The sequence below is a fragment of the Miscanthus floridulus genome, chromosome 9 (genome assembly GCF_019320115.1).
Source record: "Miscanthus floridulus cultivar M001 chromosome 9, ASM1932011v1, whole genome shotgun sequence".
In the NCBI taxonomy this organism is placed as follows: domain Eukaryota; kingdom Viridiplantae; phylum Streptophyta; class Magnoliopsida; order Poales; family Poaceae; genus Miscanthus; species Miscanthus floridulus.
This window is the reverse complement of record NC_089588.1, coordinates 77,551,632-77,574,047: the sequence shown is the minus strand read 5'-3', so window position 1 is coordinate 77,574,047 and position 22,416 is coordinate 77,551,632. Positions and strand designations below refer to the sequence as shown.

The 22,416-nt window shown below is 42.7% G+C and overlaps 1 protein-coding gene across 1 annotated transcript; it reads left to right on the top strand.

The window, feature by feature from the left end:
- The first annotated feature begins 10,857 nt into the window (after nucleotides 1-10,857).
- LOC136482202 (uncharacterized) lies at nucleotides 10,858-19,179 on the top strand. Its single transcript, XM_066479437.1, has 15 exons — nucleotides 10,858-11,012; nucleotides 11,142-11,285; nucleotides 11,388-11,471; nucleotides 11,580-11,617; nucleotides 11,706-11,747; nucleotides 12,031-12,093; nucleotides 13,294-13,335; nucleotides 13,688-13,777; nucleotides 13,978-14,115; nucleotides 15,959-16,054; nucleotides 16,148-16,243; nucleotides 16,496-16,585; nucleotides 16,698-16,808; nucleotides 17,796-17,914; nucleotides 18,919-19,179. The coding sequence occupies exons 1-15, from the start codon at nucleotides 10,858-10,860 to the stop codon at nucleotides 18,970-18,972; spliced, it is 1,362 nt and encodes a 453-aa protein (XP_066335534.1). The 3' UTR covers nucleotides 18,973-19,179.
- The last annotated feature ends 3,237 nt before the right edge of the window (nucleotides 19,180-22,416 follow it).

Sequence of the window (22,416 nt, the reverse complement as noted above, 5' to 3'; positions counted from 1 at the left end):
AAAAAGTTTGGAGGTCAAAAGTGAAGAAAAAAAATATGGTTTGCCGAGTGTCAAAAAAATGACACTCGGCAAAGGAGCCTCTTTGCCGAGTGTCAGGAGAAGACACTCGGCAAAGGATTAACGGTGGCTGCCGGCCATTAACGGAGGCGTCCCTTTGCCGAGTGTTCTGGTTTGCCGAATGCTCGGCACTCGGCAAACCACCTCTTTACCGAGTGTTATTGTTTGCCGAGTGCTCGGCGCTCGGCAAACCACCTCTTTGCCGAATGCCAGTTGTTTGCCGAGTGCTTTCTCTCTTGCACTCGGCAAACAGCCTCTTTACCGAGTGCATGATAAAAAGCACTCGGCAAAGTCTAGGACACTCGGCAAAGAAGCCATCTCCGATAGTGAAATGCGTTGATCATTGATTTAATCATGGCTACAACTGATATAGGAGACATGTCTTGGTCCAATTACATTGATTCAATCTCCTTTTTTTCCAACAGGAATTCTTGTGCCACTTTAAAGCCTGGACTCGGCAGCCACAAACATGAGTGATAACCTGAACTTCGAGCAGATGAAGGGTGTTGTACTTGAGCATTTTCCTGTGACTTATTTGTGTAGTATTTTAACCTTTGGTGTGAAACAATGGTATTCTAGCATATAATTAATTCTTTTGATTTGTTGGAGGTTCTATATTTAAGTAGTCTTTCAAATTTGCTTCATGCTCGGTTTAACATTTTCTGTTTGTTCTATGAATGATCACTGAGATGTATGGGTGAATTTGAGCATTGATGATATAATAGCAAGAACAATGAACCGCTTTTCTTGTTCCTATACGTACCTGTCTGCTCTAGCTGCAGGCAGATGCCTGTACCTGCCGCCCAAGGAAAGATGCAGCACGACAATAAAACCCACCCAGTATTCAGAAATACTCTAGTTGGATGGTGTTTATATCATGGGTATAAAATTCAGGGGTGTCACGTCGGTTGTCACATGGGAGTGTTCGGATAGTAATAACAAAATAAATTACAGAAGTCCTCAGTAATCCGTGAGACGAATTTATTAAGCCTAATTAATCCGTCATTAGCACATGTACTGTAGCTTTATTGTAGCAAAACATTGTCAAATCATGGACTAATTAGGCTTAAAAAATTCGTCTCGCAAATTAGTCGGAATCTGTGCAATTAGTTATTTTTTAGCCTATATTTAATACTACATGCATATATTCAAACATCCGATGTGATAGGAACTAAAATTTAGGGGAAGGAACTAAACAAAGCCATCCAAAATTAATGTTCACAAATCTCCATATATTTTTTCTCCAATTTCTTTCTATTAAACACAAACAGAAAATAAAGTTCAAATATCTTTGTTCTTATAAAGGGTTTGCTTGGAATGCAAGAATTTCACAAAGTTATTGCAGGAAACAATTCAATTTCATAGAAAAAACACATGAACTGGAAATTTTTCCAGCGTGCAAATAGGTCCTTAATAACAAATAATGAAAGAGAAATCATTTTACAAAGAACTGTAACGACACAAACCAACTTTTTTTTTTTTTGCGAGTAAACTACACAAACCAACTTGTGGACCGTCCGGCTGGCTATATAAACCGCCGCCGCGCCTAGCATCGCCTCCTCGTGATCGCTACTCACAAAGGTTCCCGAAAAGCATCGCGAGATCTCAACTCACAAAGGTTCCCGAAAGGCCGTCGCCATGGCTGGCAGCCCGCCCAAGCCACCGCCTCCGACCTTCGCCGTAGGCTCCTCCTCGTCCAAGCCGCCGCCTGCGACCTTCGCCGTCGGCTCCTCCTCGCCCAAGCCGCCGCCTGCGACCTTCGCCGTCGGCTCCGCCTCGCCCAAGCCGCTGCCTGCGACCTTCACCGGCCACCCCACTTACAAGGAGCTCATCGACTCCTACCTGCGCCACCGGGTCGTCTCCGGCACCAAGGTGGGCGACTTCATTCACGAGGCCGACCTGTATGCCGCGGACCCGGAACTGCTCACCAGCCAGTACTCGCCGGCGACTGCGGACGATGGGGAGAGGGCGTGCACGTGGTACTTCTTCACGACGCTGCGCCCCAAGGCCCCCTCCAAGAAGCACAAGGGCAAAGTGGACAAGCGCATGAAGCGCACAGTGGACACCGGGAGGGAGGAAGGCTGGGCCTACCCCTGACCCGTGACCGCCGTGTTCTCCGACCACGGCGGCCGCCGGAAGCGGAAGCGGATAGGGCAGTATCAGCACTTCGCCTTCATGGAGAAGGTGGACGGCAATCATGTGCGTCCGGCATGGCGCATGGTGGAGCTCAGCCTCGACTCCGATGAAGGCGGCCAAGAAGCGGGCTCCTCGGACCTTCTTGTCATGTGCAAGGTGTACCGCAAGCGGAATGCCAACGTGGACGACGAGAGTTCTATGGCGGCGGCGGAAGCGGACGGCGAGGCCCCCGCTGCGTCTGCAGTGGTGACGCCTGGATGGAAGGGGGCGGACGAGGAGATTGGTGCGGAGACGGCGGCGGGGCCTGGGCGTAAGAGGAAGGCGGGCGACAAGGACTCGGAGACGGTGGCGTCGTCGCCTGGACACCAGAAGAAGGCCGACGGCGAGAGCGCTGATGCGGCGACGACCGGGGAAATCTTCGGTGACAGCAGTGCCCCTCTTGATGCTCCGGAGGAAGCAGAACAGGAGCCCAGAGATCCCAGGGACCCCCCGTTCTACGATTTCTTCTCAGATTCGCAGAACCCAAAGAAACAGTGACTGGTGGTCCATGACAAACCCCAAACGCTAAGCATAAATCGCATGTCAAATGGTGTGAGGCTGCGTCTGATTTGCTAACTCTAGCTGGGCATTGATCATGTTTTTGATCCTTCTTCATTTAGTTTCTTAGGTAGCATGATGAAACTTGTAGGTATTTTAGTTTCTTCATTTATGTTCTGATACCCATGATGTATCACATGAATGATTTTTCGGTATTGAATTGATGGCTGACTATACACTACTCTGGTATATGAATGATTCTTATGAACTTGTTCCGTGATATTAGTACTACTCATGTATTTTTTTAAAACAAGAATATTTGTTTCTTTTGTATCCAGATTTTCTTCGGGTGTCATGACTAGGGCAGCAGGGGTTGATTTTCTTGCCAGGTTGGTCTGTAGTTAACAAGTTGTGATGGTAAGGGAGCAATGCTGTTATTGTGTTATGCAGATGTAACTAGACCTATGATTGCCTTCTCATGGGCAATACAAACCAGTACTACTCATGTATTTTTTTAATAAAAAAAACAAGAATGTTTGTTTCTTTTGTATCCAGATTCTCTTCAGGTATATGAGTAGGATAGCAGGGCCTGATTTTCTTGGCAGGTTGATCTGTAGTTAACAAGGAAATTGTGATGGTAAGGGAGCAATGCTGTTATATATAGTGTTATGCAAATGTAACTAGGCCTGTGACTGCATCTCATGGGCAATTTGCTCCAGTTTCAAAGCACAAATGTCAGTCATTGAAATGCTTTGCCGAAGTGGATTTCAGATTGCTTCCAACCACAACCTTCAAGCGAGTGAAATGAAATCAAGTGAATTTAGAGTTTCTTTTTTAATCAAATAGAACTAATGCTGCTACGGAGTTGACTGACTCTTGGTGGATATAGGAGATGGGAAAACAATTTGATTGACAGAGGGCATCCCTGCATTCATAATTATTCTTTAGCAAATTCTCAAAAAAAAAATATTCTTTAGCGAAGGGAAACTTTCAACTGTTTTTCTTCTAAAATGATCTTATGGTTATTCAGAAGCACCATTATGGTTACAAACTTTCCTAAAAACAGACTTTTTTCTAATGGTGTTTAGAAGCAAAATTTACCGCTGCTTTTATTAGAAAATATGGTTACAAACTTGGAGTGTGCAATGAATTGTACCAATCATGAAAGTAAACCTCTCCTTGGATTGAGCCATATTTTAAAAGCAATTGATGGTCAAAGCTTTAAAAGGTCAACTGGATCTTGGTTTGAGCATATGTTAATTTAGTATTTGGCCAAGCAAAAAAAAGCTCTACTTGTCTTAATAAGGCCTTAAAAATTATCATGCTAATTAAAGGAAAAGGTAAATCTTGCATCACTAGCATTACCAAAAATTTCACACAAAATATCTCTATACCTATTTATAAATTGTTATTGCCATCATGGTAAAAATAACTCAAAATACCCTTGTACTTATTTATAAATTACATACACTGCCAATCATGGTTTTCTACTTCTCGCATCTACCATTTATTAGAAAAATGAAGCCAAATATCAACACAAGAAGACAAAACATATCTACTATACCTATTCAGGAGAACCCCATTAGCACATTTTGCTGCGATTTCGTGAAGCTACGTCATCTGAGGGTCCCACCACTATGAGTACTTATGCAGCAGCCGAACCATCTCTTCCCACCCGTATTCACAACTCAAAAGCGGCGGCACTAACTTTCTGTTTCCAAAGCTGCAACTAAACAGTCATTGTGTCCTTGCAGTTCTCATATATTCTGCTTCATCGAAAGCTCTTGGCTCTGTAAAAGTGAGCAGTAGATCGGAAGCGACGAGCGGCTGGGACAGTCATGCAGGAGGGACGCGTCTGGAGGTGCATGGTGGCCTGGCGGTGGTACGATGCAGGTGGCGGCAGTGCCATGGTGTCTGGGAGCCGGTGTTTGGTTATGCTGGTGCATCAGCCGGAGGCCGGAGCGCAGCTACAACACATGCGGGAGATTAGTTCCTAGGGCGGAGAGTCCCTGCTAATATCCGGTGCCTGAAGGCTCATCTGCATCTAAATTCGTGTTCATTTGGGCAGCCATGACTTCCGACATACAGTTCAATCTGCAGCAAGAATCAGTGCCTCATCGGTTCATGCTGTGCTTCTCCAATAGATCAGCAGTGCGCCAGCGCCTTTTTATTTGGAAGTGTTGTGTGGGTGTGGCAGCACAGGTTCTGTACCCTACTACTCCTTTTGCTTCTATTGAAGGTCCATCTTTAGTTGTGTGGAGCTGGACAACTTTATTTATCGAATGAATCTCCCAGCAGTTTTACTTAATTGCACAGCAACTCTAAAGATCTTTGATCCGTTCAACAGATACCTTGACCGTCGTAGTTGATAATTGCATATGGGAAGGTGAACAGTTCACATATGTCCCCTTGATTTCCTAATTTCTAATTTTTCATTTTCATAGTGTCATACAAAACAACTTCGTTTTTAACATCTTTTGATGTACCCTACTAATTAGTAGTTTTGAGGCATAAGTACAACCATGGTTTGTGCATGTACGATACTTTTTTTAGTTCGTTTTTGTCCTCAAAAGTTCTTTAAATAATCATTTTTTTTTTTTGCACATCTGCTAGAATTCAGTCGCCTAAGATCTCAGGCGATGGAGTTCATCCACTGTCTGCCGCATTTTGCTGCTGAGCTGCCGTGAGCAACAAGAGAAACATGGCTGATGGCCAGCAACGTCGCCTGAACGTTTGCAAAAATACAGGCGCCTGTATAATAGCAACCCCTCCTTTTTTTTTTGTTGTCCTACAAGTTTAGCAAGATGGCACAACCATACCTATAACATGATTTTCTTACACAAAGTCTTATATTTCTCACTCATGAATTCTCCTACAAAAACGTATATAAAATTCCCGCAGCAATGCGCGGGGTATCATCTAGTCTATCCATAATAATAAAGAGGCAAAATTTCACTCTTTTTTTCGTCCAGCCCATTCAAATCGGCCCGACTGTCTCACTCCCTCGGCCCACTCACTAGAAAAGCCCACCCGACTACTTCCTCCTTTGAGATTTGCTCGGCTGCTCCGTTTATTTTATAGATGTGGATGCTGGTTTCCTCCATGTTCCATCAGGAATCAAAGTCAGAAATCAGAAATCAAAATCAAAATAGAAATCGAATCGAATTGGATCTTAAATCCAACTACGGAAACCCAACAATGCAAGGATAGCGAGCATGGATTGGATCAGAACTGAGCTCTATATGAATCGGATCAGAACAGAGCTCTCTATCTTTTATATAGAACAAATATATACCACCATATAATCCACCGAGATAACTAAGAAATAAACATCAGATAGACAGGCAAAAAGAGGGAGAGGAAGTAAAGCCGAGCCCTTGCAAGAATCACAGCTCGAAGAGAAACGGGAAGAAAAGAAACTCTCCATCCCTGAGGGAGAAAAATTTTGCTCACAGTTGGGGCACGTTTAGAGTTTGTACTGTTTTCGTTGTTTCTCCAAATCGGACTCTTACGATCGTCGAAATTCAATCCAGCCACTCTAAGTCCAAAACAAACCTGAGGAAAAAAACATTCCACCAAACAATCAAAATTATCACTAAATCAAACACCTGAAGCTAAGCGAGAAAAAATCACGAAGCAGGGCATGCGTCCACCGTCCAGCCGACCGTAGAAGCGTGACGGGATGAGGCCGACTCTGAGGCTGGATTCCATCTTCTCCGCCATGGACGAAAGTCTCCTCGAGGACGAACGTGGGGACGAGCCTACGATGATGAGACCGGGAGGATGAGACAAGGCTGCCGACGGCGCGGAGGTTGAGCACGGGGAGGACGAGCTCGCCCGTGTGGAGCATGAGCCCACGGCAGCGCGGGAGGTCGAGCACGGGGAGCCCGCCGGCAGCGCAAAGGTCGAGCGCAGCGTACCTGCCGCCGGTGCATAGGTCAAGCGTGGGAGGATGAGCCCAGCGGCGGCGGCGCGGTGGATGAGCTCAGGATGAGCCCACGGCGGCGGGCGAGTAGAGCTGGCCGCCTGCAACGCGGAAGATGAATCCGCTGTTGAAAGCCCTAGTCTGGTTTTAGCTAATTGATGAAATTTTAGTACTAACCTATGTCATCTCGTGCGATTATGAGCTAGGTTGGTACAAACCAAGTGCAAGAGCTAGATGGATCATGGAGTTGACGGTGATGACCACAAGATGATAAAGTGCTTAACTTAGAGAAGAAGAAAGAGAAAAATAAAATGGGCTTAAGGCAAAGGTATAAAGCAATAGGGCCATTTTGTTTTGCACTCAAGACACCGTAGAGGGTGTGAGTGATTTAGAATCGATAGCAGTACTAGCCTTGTTCGGTTTACCCCATATTCGACTTGTTCGGTTTCTTTTTTCAGCCGGAACAGTGTTTTTCTCTCACAACAATCCATCCAGAACAATGTTTTTAGCCAAGTTTTAGACCAGCGAATGGGGCCACTATAAAGAGGAGAATTCTTTGGCTAAGCGGTTTATCGAATGCCACTAGGTGACATAACTCTTGCATATGCATTTAGAAACCTATTATGCTAACTTGACCCTTGAAAATGTTTGTGAAAATATACTAACACACGTGCAGAAGACGATACATTTGGTGGTTGGCATATTTGATCAAGGGTGGCGGAGTTTGGAGTTGAGGTGGCGCTGTTCTGTGTGACCGGACGCTGTCCTCGGCTTGACCGGACGCTCGGGTCGAGTCCGGTCAATTATAGCCGCGCAGTGCAGAAGGCAGAGAACGCAGTGGAGCGACCAAATGCGGGCATCGGTGAGTCCGATCACTTGTTGGCGTGAGCGGACGCAAGTGCAGTGACGTGATCGGACGCGCAGGTTGAGACCAACTGTAGCAACTTGACGTATGCTAACATCGGCGCGTAGAGAAGGGTTGGGCGAGGACCAGACGCCGGGCGCGTCAGGTCACCTCTGACTGGACACGTCCGGACAACTAAAAACCTCTCTGTGTAGTTTCTGTACTCGATCGGACGCTTTTTGTGCGTGAGTCCGGTCATCTCGAGGGTCATGTCTAGTCACTGGTTGACTGTGGTGCTGATTGTCAAGTGACCGTTGGGGATCAACACGCGAGATTCAAACGAGGACACGTGGACGGCTAGAGGCGACCAGACGCGGGGCTACGTCCGGTTAGTGCGTCTGGTCAGCCTGAGTGTGCCCAACGGCTCTTTGAGTCTTGTGGCTTTATAAATAGGAAGACACCGGTTTGGGGCTCTCTCTCTCTCTTGGTACTTTGACATACTTGACATCCTTGTGAGCCTAAGCAAACACCTCCCACTCATTTTCATCATTGATTCATCATCATAGTGAGATTATGTGAGATTCCTAGTGTATTTACTTGAGTGATTGCATCTAGTGGCACTTGGGGATCGTTGTAGCTATGGAATTCTTGTTACTCTTGGTGGTTGCCGTCACCTAGACAGCTGGAGCAGCGACCGAGTTGGTGATTGTTCGTGGCCGTCTTCTGGTGATTGTGAGGGTTCTTATGCCTTCCCCAGCGGAGAGCCGAAAGGTAACTCTAGTGGATTGTGCGTGTCATTGAGCTACCTCACTTGTGGATAGGTTCTTGCGGTGTCCATGTGGTTGGACGAGGTTTGTGCAACACCTCTTAGCCGCCGAACCACCAAGTGTTGGTCGACACAACAGGGACTAGCGTACCAGCAAGCACGAGAACCTCGGGAGAAAAATCTTGTGTCTCTTGTGTGTGATTGACATTCTTCCGGTGGTTGGTCTTCATCTTATTGTGATTGGTTCACTCCCCTACGCGGCGTAATAATCATCTCACCTTCTCTTGTACATTCTGGCAAGCGAGTTGTTTAGTTGTTGTTTAGAGTAACTAGTTTAAGTAGCTTGCCTTGCTAGTGTAGTCCATCTAGTGTAGCTAACAGTGACTTAGAATTTGTGTGCCTAGAGGTCATAGTTACTAGAAGAGGTCATAGTTACTAGAATTGATTGGATAGGTGGCTTGCATCCTTGGTAGAGCGAGAGTAAAATTGCTTTACGCCTTTTGTTATACTAATCATTTGTTCTAGTGTGGTTTGTAGATTTTATTAGGTTATTCATCATTCTCTAGCCATATTAGGACTTTTCAGCTGTCCAGGCAGAGCTCGAGCTGCCTCTCAGCGTACGACTAAGAGGGAAATTAGAGAAGGAAAGAACGGGAGAGAAAAGATTGGAGGACTCAAAAGTCAAAACGTGGATGGAGGTGGAAAAATGAGAAAGAAAGGCCGTGTGTGGGTGCATATCTGTTTGTGCAGCATCGGACGGACGGTATAGATAGACGTGGACATATTTCTTTATGGCACACGGCCAGAGCTTCGTGTGTTTCTTTGCATGGATCGCCAGCCTGGACTCCTGCACTCTGATTGGTTGTGACCGTGAGTAGGGATCCAGCCTGGCACTGGCAACATCGGAGGGAGCTCGCTTGGTGGACGACTTTTGCTGCTTTGCTGTCTCGTTTACGTTGTAGCGGCCATGGGCAATTGGTGGGTTTAATGCGTTGCTTTCCAAGCGGTCAACAGAAAATGAGCAGCTACTTTGCTACCATCAACGGTGATAATTATTCATTTAGGTCAAATGTGATAATGCAATTCAAAGATGTCTTACGGATATTGTTCTCTACTCTTTCTCTATAATCTATTTTGTAGCTTGCTATAGAACAATTATTCTATAACCATTTTGAGTTATGATAATAACTATAATAATTTACGAGATTAGTATAACTTCCTTCTAAGTGAAAATTTCATCCTTTTTTGTTTTCATCCACCCCTAAATACTCAAACAGTAAAGAGATTCTTTTATCTCGCTTTTTTTTATTTTGACCCGGATTTTATGACTAATACACATACGAGTTACGTACAACTCGTGTCTAACAATATACACCAGACATGATGGATATAGTTTTCGGACATATTTAATATTTTTCCATTGCAATGCACGGGCCCTTTTACTAGTAATGTATATCCATTGCAACATGATGGATATAGTTTTTGGATATATGTAAAAGCTATGTTATCTAAAAAAAGTCCGAACAATTTAAGATTTGGCACAATGGGAGTATTTTCATTCGTTAGACTTAATAGGACATTGTCACATTAAATAATATTAACTTTATTATGGGTGTCATGATCAGAACAAAATAAATTATAGACCTTAAAATTTATGAAAAAGATAAAATATAAATATATATATATATAATTATTTTGTCCTTATGTTCTATTAACGTCTCATAGTTTTTTCTTCTTCCGTTGCACCGCACGGACATATTTGATAGTAAAAAAAAAGGTGAAGAATTGGTTCGAATTAAATGGAAGAGGATTGGGCCTCCCTCTCATTAGACTTTTTCACCTCCATGGGCCACGCGTCTATCCTCGTTGACGGGCCATCTGCTCCTGCGATAGAGAAGAGAGAGAGAGATCGCGCGCGGGGCCGAGGAGAGAGAGGGAGGCTCCGAGGAGAGAGAGAGGGAGGCTCCGAGGAGAGAGAGAGGGAGGCTACCCAGGAGAGAGAGGGAGGCTCCGAGGGGAGAGAGAGAGAGTTCGACACGGATATATATGCCCCGTTCTGCGCCTCTTCTCATCTATATACTACCACCACCACCGTGCCGTGTCTTCTTCTCAAATCGAAGCCCTAACTAATCCCCAAATCGATTCGCTCCCGTGCAGCAATTTCTTGTACCATCGTCGGCGCCGCGATGCCGATCGCCACCGAGTCCGGCGAGAGCAGCAAGCTCTTCACCGCGGATGCGGAGTACCCTTGCGTGCGGCGGCTCCGTCACCGCCGCCTCCTCACCTTCCTCTGGCTCCAGGGCTACGAAGCCGCCCTCGGATCGTACGCATACGCACGCACACCATTCTCTCTCCCCTCAATCGCCTGCTGCTCTTGTGTATCTTGACTTGCTTGACTGATCGTGCGGGTCGTTGATGGCCGTGCAGGATGGCCGCCGACACGGACGCATGCTTCTCCGTCTCTCACCTGCGGCGCTTCGTGGAGCGAGGCCAGTGGAAGTACGCCGTCGAGTACCTCCTCCGCTTCCTGCCGCCGGGCCTGGACAGCCTGGGGCTCGAGCGCAGGTCCTCCGCCGCTTCCTCGTCGCGCACATGGCCATCGCCAACATCCTCGACGACACCAAAGATGGTGACATTCTGGCCGCCAGTTACACCAAGTACCGAAACCATGGCAGTTCCGTCCGTCACGGCGCCATCAGGCTCCGTTCCATCATGCTCACCGCGCTCCACGCGAAGCAGCAACTCAGGTGGGGATTGGATCTCTGTTTTGCATAAAAAAAATAAAAAAATATAAAAAAATATATAAAAAAAAACTAGAAAGTTTCTTGTTCTTGTGCTTCAAATCAAATTAATTCCTGTCCTAACACATGTATTAGGGCCTCCTTGGACTGGGAACGCGTGAGGCGCTTGGCATCTGAGATTGTCGATGAATTGGCGTATAGGACTCCAGAGCTCAAACACATGGTACTGAAGCCGGGCGGCCCAATGAAGCCACACAATGTACTTCCCATTGGATTCAGGTAAAAAAAACTGAAATATCATCTTCTGCCTTTTACATATGTACTATCTTGCCAATTTCTTACTCCGCTTGTGTTCTGGAATTTTGTTGCATTCTTTGCCAGTTACCGCCGCAGGTGTCCCCATAAGAAGCAATCCCGCTGGCCTACATCTTCTGTTGCCAAGGGCTATATTCGGAAAAGGAGCAGGTTGGTACCTTTGCCGATGGCTCCTTGCTCAACACTGCACTGCTGTTTCTCAATAATCTTCTTCCCCTTACTGCATTCACATTCACATGCCCCATCTACTTTTTGCAGACTGCTTTCTTCAAGTTGCTCTCAAGAACCACGCGATGGTATAATACCCTTCTTTTCGTTAGGAGTCATCTTGTCATTCCCCAGCTTATTTGTCATCTAGTAATAATGTATGCTTTGAAATGGCAGCTATGTTAGACAAGGCAATGAGCATGGTAGCTGATGCTGTTGGTAAGAACTAGTCCATGCTCTTATTACAATTGATGCTAATGTGTGCGTTTGCCTTTGTGCGTGCTCAGCTTTGTCTTGATACTTTCTTATGTTGAACACACCTGTAAGTTGTGATCCCTGTTGCAATATACGTCATGAACTGTCCTGTACTATAACAGATCTGATATATTTTACCTCTTCTGTTACTTTGTCTGGGATTGGGCTGTGTGTATTCATTTGGATATATATTGCGAAACATCTCTTGTGGTAATATCCACTGACCATAAACTTTTCTGACCTTCAGATAAAAGTTTAAAAGCTGGTATATGTCCAAAGCTCAATCAGGAGCATCCCCTTCAGCCAAAAGGTAAATTCAGGCCTCCTCATATCCTCCAAATCAAGTTTACCATATTATCACTATTTGTACTGTTGTCTAGGACTCTAGGTTTGCTTGTATCTGTATGTTGAAACTATGTCAAAAAGCTGTTGATCGCGCCTCCCATTCAAATGTAGTTTTCCCTACTACTAGTTTTCCTTCCTGACACCTCGTGTTGATGCTCTGCAAAATTAATACTAACACATCTCACTTTAACCCTCTGTATTGACTCCCTAAAATTTAATCTTGTCCCCATTTTTACACAGAAGAAGAATGCATGCGTGCATTTTCTTAAATGCATATAGAAATAATTCAATGTATTTTTGACAGTCTTCTGCATAAATGGAAGCATCATGTCAACTTTGGTGGGTGAGGTTCAGATGCTATGAACCCACCAGTCCTAGGTCCTTGATGATCAGATTGATCACTTAGGGACGTGAATATGTTTGTTGGTCTAGCGTGTTCTCATGGTATGCATCTGGTGTGCAGATTTGTGCCCTTTCAGATACCACGTTCTATTTGCTGTTGAGGTTGTGACTTGCACAAAACATTCTGTTGTGACCTTGTCATTTTGTTCCTGGACACATTATTATTCATCCTTTTCTATTTATAGAACTTAAATCAAACGATCCATGATGATTAAGATTGCAGTGTTTTTTTTTGTCAACGGAGTGTTTTATTGGTTGCTCAACATCTTGTACATGTCTCAAAGTGATGCAAAACAACAATTTGGTCTAATGGCCTTGTGAGGCTTTGGTGCATTGTTTTACATGTGTTCATACTTCTAGATATCTGCTGTCAATTATTACCTCTCTTGATATCTAACCACTCAACTCGTTAAGTAGCGGAGCCAAGATGAGCACCTCGGGGGGGGGGGGGGGGGGGGGGGGGGGGCTAATCAATAGAGATTTAGAACAAATGTCGAAGATTAACGGTGAAATCACGTTTTTTCTACAGTAAATACAACAGAAAATCACTCTCACGGGGGGGAGCCCCCCCCCCCCCCCCCGTGGATCCGCTAGTGCCCCAATAGAGATTTAGAACAAATGTCGAAGATTAACGGTGAAATCACGTTTTTCCTACAGTAAATACAACAGAAAATCACTCTCACGGGGGGAGCCCCCCCCCCCCCCCCCCCCCCCCCCCCGTTGGATCCGCCAGTGTCGTTAACTATGGCTGTCACATTGGCAGGCCCTGCAAAAAACCCTGGGATACCATCAGTGTTAAATGCAAGTAAGTTTACAAAGCCTGTTCTTGAAAAATCTGCTGCTGCAGTTTCGCAAACTATACTTGATACACAAACCCTGCTAGAAACTTCTGTATCTCATTCTTATCTCATCAGTGGAAAATGCAGGTAAATTGGCAAGCTGTGTGCCAATGTTAAGTGGCCCATTCTCGGGGTCTATGTTAAATTTTGCATTATTTCATTTTTTTGGCTGCTTCATATTTTATGCCTTGTTTCGGTGTGCATGATATTCCAGAGCGACACTAGTGTAACATCCTTGTGAAACCTTGATGTGTTTGTTTGCTCTTAATATGTATCTTAGCTATAAGCTGCAACTTTTAACTGTTCAATTTGGTTCAGGTGCTACTGTTGCTCCAATCGCAGAGACTACGTTTGGTACCTTCCCTGGCACTGCTAATATCACTGGGATGCCATCAATGGCAAATGCAGGTAAATCAACATGTATCTGTGTTACGAGCACTGCTACTTCAGTCTTGCGGAATACTTTTGGTCTCAACTGCTAGAAACTCAGGCATCTCATCAATTATAACAACAACAACATAGCCTTTCAGTCCCAAGTAAGTTGGGGTAGGCTAGAGTTGAAACCCACCAAGAGCCCCAAGTCACGATCTCATCAATTATAAATGCAGATAAATTGACGAGGCATGTGCTAAGTTCTGGTGTTCCATTCTCAAGGATGATGTTTGGTGCTCCAGTTTCGCAGACTATGTCCAGTAGCTTAATAACCCCTGCTAAGACTTGTAGGGTCTCTTCCATTTCAAATGCAGGTATACTTATTGAACACTCCTTTTATGTAAGCTTTTATTGAACATGCTTAAGGTCATATCATGACAACAATCTGCCTGCACTGCTGAACTAATATTACTATTTGGTGAGAACAAGTCTCAGTAATGCATAATGATATTTCCATCTTCTATGTTTCAACTTTGTTATTTGATTTTATATGCTGCTTTGTTGTCATCATACTACTTTTGGTTCCTATGAGAAGTTATTTTTCAAACAATGTTGGGTCCTTTTCCGTAGTCTTGAATTTTCTAGCTGCTTTTCCTTTATTTTCTTGTTTTTGATGCCTTTGGTAGTTCAGGATTGAATTTTGTAATCAAGTCCGGTGTAGTACATTTTGGTGCCTTGACAAACGACACTAAAACTATGGTCTCATTTGTGAGAGGAGCTGGTAATTTAGTTAAGCACTAAATCCATATATTACTCACCTTGTTATAGGTGATTAATCTCTGAAATATATCTTGTTAGTTGTTAGTGAACACAAAACGTTCAGTTTCAAATGCAGGGTTCAGTAGTTAGTTGCCATATGCACCATTGACAGTGAAATACATATTGAAGATGTGTGGTGCATCAGTGCTTTTCATACTGCAGGTTAATGGTTACCAAATGCAATTAATCCTGAAATTTAATCTTGCCCTCATCTGCTCTAGAACTCTATGAACATAAGTGTTTATATATTCAGTAGCCAACTACAAAATAAGTTATTCTGTAGCCACCTCCATTTACAATAATTTTATATACTAATTTACGATAATGTCAATACATATTTACGATAGTTGGGTTACTATAACACATGAGTATATTTACCATAACGTTATAGTAAACCACTTAGTAAGGAGTTACTATAATCTCATAAATTAACATAGTAATTATCGTAACTCCAAGTGGCTACAGAATAAGTTATTTTGTAGCCAACTACATGGTAGTATATATTACCATGTAGTTTGTTATAAAATAACTTATATATATATATATATATATATATATATATATATATATATATATATATATAATCAAGATTAACACTTAAAATGCATAGGAATGTTGTTATGGTAGTGGGACCAAGCCTTGGGGTGGTGTGGCACTGTAGCGCATGAAGGAGATGGTGTGTTTCCAGTTTGTTAGGACATATGGATGATGTTATCCAGTTTGTTCGGAAAGGGATATGATTAGATTAAGTCAGGATATTTGCTTAGAGGATAAGTAGTTCATCTCTATAAAAGAGACAAGTCATGTATCGATTAGAGAAAGACAAGAAGAACCCTAAAAGCAGTCAGAGCATCCGTAATGCAACTAGCCAGTTCTTTGTGCTACCCCCGACTTTACCATATCAAATCAAATATTTTCTAATACTATGATATAATAATTCAATGTCTTTTAGTACTAAATGATGATAAAGTAATGGTCAAATTTCTGTTAAATAGCATCTCTGCTAACTTCCCCCCTTTCCATTTTTTAAAGGAGGGAGTAATTAGTGATACAATTAAGTGCCCTCGCCTCAACTTCACTCTAGGCCAACTAAAAATAGTGGTGTGCCCCTGTTGCTGGCACATTCTTTAGTGACCTAATTGCTTTGTTCCTATGCACTTTGTTTGGCCTTTATAAGTAACTTCTAAAAGGTCTATTGTTTAAGTTTTCAGTTATTTTATTTAGTTGGCCGCTTCACATCTTGCTCTTGCTTAACATGCACGATAATTAAGAATCCTCCATTGTAAATAATTTGTAAAAGATTTATTGTTTAAGGTTTCCAATTATTGATTATTGATGTGTTCTCCTTGTTATGTGCCCGGTCGTCTGCCACCTTTTTAACTTCTCAGCTCATTACAGGTGCTACTGTCGCTCCAGTTACTCTGTCTATGTTTGGCACCAATACCATGGCTGGCCCTGCTAGAGATCTTAGGATGCCATCAGTGGCAAATGCAGGTAAAGATCTATTGTTTATTGATGTGTTCTCCTTCCACTTATTAAGTGCCTGGTCGTCTGCTTCTTTTTTATTAACTTCTGAGCTCGTTACAGGTGCTACTGTTGCTCCAGTTACTCAGGCTATGTTTGGCACCAATACCATGGCTGGCCCTGATAGAGATCCTAGGATGCCATCAGTGGCAAATGCAGGTAAAGTTCTACTCCCTCTGTCCCAAATTAAGATTTTTATATTTTTCTAGATACATAGCTTTTGCTATGCATTTAGATATACAGTCTATAAATACATAATAAAACAATGTATCTAGAAAAGCTAAAACGTCAAATAATTTGGAACGCGGGAGTATTTTTTTTAAGGTTTTTTTCCAATTATTGATGTGTTCTCCTTCCACTTAATAAGTGTCTAGTCCTCTGCTACCTTTTTAACTTTTCAGTTCATTACAGGTGCTACTGTTGCTCCAGTTACTCAGGCTATGTTTGGCACCATGGCTGGCTCTGCTAGTGATCCTAGGATACCATCAGTGGCAAATGCAGGTAAATTGACAAACCATGTGCCATAAGCACCTGCTGCTCCAGTCCTACAGAATATATTCGGTACTTGACATGCCTTGCTAGAAACTGTGTACCTCATCAGTGACAAATGCAGGTGAACTGTCAAGCCATGTTCAAAGTGCTGGTGTTCCAGTCTCGCAAGCTGTGTTTGAATGCTTAACAAACCATGCAAAAAATTCCTTAATCTCCTTGATGAGAGATGCAGGTAATTTTACTGAACATCATTGTTTATATACCAGAAAGGGACTTCATGTGCACAACTAATCCATTGTATTCTTAGTGAAATCAATATTTTTTTATGACAATAACTATTTGTTGTGTTTCAGTTCTGTTAATTCAGTTCTGCTTTCATTCCCTAGGGAAACTTTTTAAACAATGTGCTGCATGACTATTTTCTGAGCCCTGGATTTGTTAGGCATTTTATTCTTTTGCCTTTTTTATGTCCTTATAATTATAATAATTTCAGGATAGCATTTTTTTCCCTGGGGGCTCCTCCTTGGGGCGCTTGTTCATTTGAAAGCTATACATGTCCTACAAATTTTGGATCCCATTTAGAAATGGAAGAACGAAGTATAATTTTGAACTCTTTCTTTTTATGTCCTATAAAAAATCCCATTATTAGAAATGAAAGGAAATGAAGTGTAATTTTGGACTCTTTCCTTCTAAAATGTGTTCTCTTGTCACAAAATCTTGCTGTTGTGCGTTGAGAGAACATTATACATAAAATAAGTATATGCCATAGGGTGTTATTAGCTAACCTAGTGATCCTTTATGAATAATTGGGCCGGGACAAGATTAAGCAGTTGCATTTAATGCTTTGCTTGGGTTATATAGCTATTTTGTGCCCTTTTTACATGTTACATTATAAACGTTCTATCCTATATACCTATATATATAATACTGAAGAGAGAAGGGATTCTTCCATCAGTTTTTTACTTCCCACAATGTCCTCGCGTCTCTCATTGTCTCGTCTGAGACCGGGACTCCCGCCCCATAGTTGTAGGTGCTAGTGCATGCTTCTCAAATATTTTCTTCACCTTTGATTCTTGAATGTTTGGTAATAAAGAGTATTGTGTAAATTCAAGGAGGCATTGTACCCAGATATGTAATTATTTGTTTAGGTGACCCTTGATGATTCTAATTCTTCGCAGCCACAAATAAGCATTTATGACTCGAGATGGTTTTATTGCAGAGAATTCACACCAGAGCAACAGTGCAAGGAATAATACAAGGGAGGAGCTTAATCCGGATGAGCAGGATCTTCATCCAAAATGCCAATGGACCACTGGGGCATTTGTTGAAGCAGATCTGGTAAATTGCTGGCCTTTTGATGTCCAAAATGTTTTGTTCTCGCAGAAGCTCAATGAGTATGCTTTCACTAGCTGATCGGGTGTGCTGATTTTCTCTTAATAATGAAAAAAAAATGTTCTTGAACTTCAAATATTAAGTTAGTTTGTACATAACTTGATAGCTCTAGGGCCTGCTTGGTTGCTGGCCGCACCCTGCCACGCTGTAGGTGCTGCGGGACCACAGGCCGTTTGTTTATACCAACCAAACAATGCCTGCTTTTTTATGTGGCGCCGAAGTCTGGGCGTGGACAAGTGCTGCTGACAACCAAGGAGCCCCTTATTTTTTCTATTTCAAGCTTCATATAGAAAAGCAATCCTGTACTGCACCACCTTCATGGCATGCTTTGATGCTTGAAACGGAACTAAGTTGCACTATTGCCAATGCTTTTACTGACACATGCTTATCGTGATTTGTTTTAGGGGGTGTTTGGTTTCGTGGACTAAATTTTAGTCCATGTCACATCGGACGTTTGGATGCTATTTAGGAGAACTAAATATGAGTTAATTATAAAACTAATTACATAGATGGAGACTAATTTACGAGACGAATTTATTAAGCCTAATGAATCCGCTATTAGCATATATTTACTGTAGCACCACATTGTCAAATTATGGACTAATTAGGCTTAAAAATCCATCTCGCAAATTAGCCACAATCTGTGCAATTAGTTATTTTTTTCGTCTATATTTAATACTTCATGCATGTGTCCAAACATCCGATGGGACAGGGACTAAAATTTTCCTGTAGAAACCAAACACCCCCTTAGTTTTGTATACGATGAACTTGGCAGGATGCTTGCTAGGTATAATTTGTGGCAGGAATAGTAGCTCATTCTGTACCACCTAAATCATTTGGAATTTGGACAAATGTGGTTTGCTTCAAAACATAACATGAACTTGAGCTATAAAAGATGTTTCTGTAATCTTTTGTATTATTATCAAGTTATTAAATGCTTTGTTGGACAGGCCGAGTACTTGGAAGGTCCATGTGAGATTGGAACTGAAGCTCGAGATATTTGAGAGGCCGAGACTGCAGATCAACCAAGTGCTGCTAGATAATTTGCTATTTGGTCAAGTTGTTTTGTTCCTACTGACACTTGGGTTGTGTCAGCCTTATGCAATTCTCGTGTCTCTGCTGTGTATGGCATGAAATAAACTATTATAGACATACCTATATACAATATATGGAGTTGCATGCTGCATGTGTTGTGCTAGGTCTCATTTGGTGTTCTTTTTTTTTTGCCTCTTATCTAAGTACAACTGTAGTATCTGTTCGGATACAGACACACACCACCACACACACGCACACCTCACACACACACGGTATACAAACAGACCTACAGCTATACCTAGACAACGAACGCAGCTGAGAGATACTCGAAGATCAACAGACTCCGAGCGTGGTGGGCACGTCACTTGACCATTGTAGCATATCTGCGAGAGAGGCACCTGAAGAAAATAGGGAAAAACCCTGGTGGGAATCCTGCGCCGAGCAGCACTCGAACGCAGGATCGACGGCTTCCGCAGCTGGAAGACCGACCGACCGAGCTACGGCTCGTTCCCCTCATTTGGTGTTCTTGTGTTGTGTGGAAAAGGGACAAAAATAGAATTACATGGAACACTCAATTGTATTTGGTGTTGGCTGGCGCGCTCAGCTGTTCCCAACGCGAGTGCGTTTCTTTTGCTTGTGTGTACGCGAGTGCGTTTCTTTTGCTTGTTTGTTTTGGCTGGGTGGCAGGCTGCCGGGTGTTCAACTCAATCGTGTGATTTGATAGTAATAAGCAGCTCTGTGCAAGTGATGTCTGATTCATGCAGTTGTGGTGAGCGTGTTCTTGAAGTATGTATCGCCTTTCCTATTTATTAGGACCGTCTCGAGAGTTTCAATCCTGAATGATGTGATTTATTTCTTTCTTCTATGTCTTATAGACCCAAGGCAACGTTGAGTACGGAGTTATGCATGGTTATAGGTTATCGGGTTGTGGCCCATGCATGGAAATCAACGGAGGTTATAGAACGCCTTGGAAAAGTTCTCTTACCTCTGCTAGATAGCTTAAAAAAAGGGCCGCAAAAAACTGGAAATTTGTTCGGTGTTATTGCCCAGAACCGTGCGTGGCAGGCGCACGTTGCAAACCTTTGTTACGAGTACGAGACCAAGGGTCCTTGCAGCGGCAGCTCCAAACCGGTGCGACTTGAACGTGTAATGGGCGGCAACCCAAACCAGTCTGTGAGTTCAGTGTGTAATGGTGTTGGCTGGCGCGCTCAGCTGTTCCCAACGCGAGTGCGTTTCTTTTGCTTGTGTGTACGTTAAACGCGTTATAATGGTAATGGCAATGGAAAGAACAGGGCAACGCCCCCAGTAACGCCTTAAAGCATATTCGGGGGCAGTCTAGTCTTTAGCGTCTGTACGGATCCATTAGAGCATCTCCAAGAGTTTGTCAAATTTTACTTGGCAAATCTTGTGATTTACCAACTCCCAAAATTATATGCCAAGTAAAAAAACAATCCATCTCCAAGAGTTTGGCATTTTTGACTTGGTAAAATAAAAAAACCCATTAACAAAACGAAAAGACCCGCTAAGCGAACGAAGAGCCCCGCTAAGCGAATGAAGAGCCCCGCTAAGAAACGAAGAGCCCCGGATGCGAAGTCGTATCCCGCGCGCATATATGCGCGCTGAGGAGGCGTTTTTCCGAACTTGCCAAAGATGGGGAGGAGGGATGGGAAACTGTTGGACGTTGTTTTTTCTCAATTTGCCAAAAAATGAAGGATGGGGAGGAGGGATGGGAAACTGTTGGAGTTGCTCTTAGCACTAAAAAATTACAGCTAAATTTAGCTGTAATTAGTACCAGTGGATTCAAATAGACCTGCTAATTATTAGTTTGAGGGCTGCTATCTATTAGTAGTTCTATTAGTAGGTTTGGAGTTGTTAATGGGTGCTAACAGTTCATATTTACCTTCAACTCACTATCAAACACCTATTAGCTGGTGGATTCAAACAACCCCTGCTAAAAATCAGCTAGCTAAAAATTAGCAGCTATTAGTTATTAGCTAGCTAATTTTTAGTGTTACCCTGTTCGGCTGGCTGGAAAAACGGCAGATGCTGATGCTAATGCTGATTTGTTGTGAGAGAAAAACTCTGTTATTTCGCTGATGGCCAGGCACTATGGATGTTCTTGGATGGGAATGCCTGGCCCTGATCATCAGACCCTCCATTGGTGATAACATGGTAACACAGCGATCAGCAACCCAGCGCCACAGATGAAACCAACCGATGTCAAACCAGAGATGCTTTCAATACAAGAATGTAACCACCAACCATCTCTTCACCAAAACATCCATCCATCCACGGTCACAAAAATCCCAATAGCACCTAGTTGTAGCAGCAAAAACCCCGAATAAAAGAAATATACTTTCTAAATATTCCATAGCTCTAATGGATTTTTTTTTGGACGAAAGAGCAATGAAATGAGCACAACATATGCACACACCAGACCGTTCTTTAAATAGACCAAACTTTGAGAGGAACAAAAGTGAAAGAAGTTCTAAGAGAAAGAAAAACATACAACAATTACAAAGACACAAATACAAAACCTAGCTGAATATATGTTAAAAATAGCAACAAATCTTTTTCATTAAAGAATATCAATGACTGTCAAGTGACTACTACACCTGTCAGCGACCAAACAACACATGCAAACTATAAAAGTTTTCCTCACTAATAAAATAATTGGAGAAAAAAAACAGAGTTAGTACATTCATAGATGACTCATTGGTACGCTGTTGATACTCCTGCAACATTTAATTATAATAAAAAAATGAGAAAAAACAAAGTTAGAGACAGCTGCAAAACTTACATCGTAATTTTAATCAATTTCAAATTACTGTAACCGATTGATGCATTATGTAGCAATACAAAAGCTTACAACCGAGTGAACCTCAGAGTTACAAGTTGATAAGACAACAACTTACAAAAACAACAGCTAACACAAAAAAGAAAAATGTTGCATTTCACAAGTAAACAAAACATGTCAAAACAACTAACACATACTAGTTACAAATAAAATTTACTAATGAATACAAACCACGGTTCAAACAAAAAATATCATAGTGACAAATGGATACAAATTTACAAAAGACCATTTTATTAATAGAAAACTTCAGTAAGTCACATTTCAACACACTACTGAGCGTACAATCACAAAAGCCCTCATGCTATATAAACACCAAAAGGAATGTGACGAGTACTAGGACGTCCACGGTGAGCAAGGATGTGGCGTCAAATCATGAAACCTCCGCCAACAACACCTCCAGTACGCTTCATCTTCCATCTGGGTACACTCCATATGGTGAACAGATATGTATGGGAAGCGTGGGAGAGGCGCATCACACCATCTACTACGGAAGAAGAATGATGGCCGGTTGCATTATGTGTTACATATACAAAACCTCTTTCATTGTTGAGCGCCG

Excerpts from the sequence above, each read along its gene's own strand:
- LOC136482202 (XM_066479437.1), top strand. The coding sequence starts at position 10,858 with ATGGCCATCGCCAACATCCTCGACGACACCAAAGATGGTGACATTCTG. Across the intron at positions 11,618-11,705 it reads CTCTCAAGAACCACGCGATG|CTATGTTAGACAAGGCAATG; the intron begins GTATAATACCCT and ends TTGAAATGGCAG. Across the intron at positions 13,336-13,687 it reads ACCATCAGTGTTAAATGCAA|GTGCTACTGTTGCTCCAATC; the intron begins GTAAGTTTACAA and ends AATTTGGTTCAG.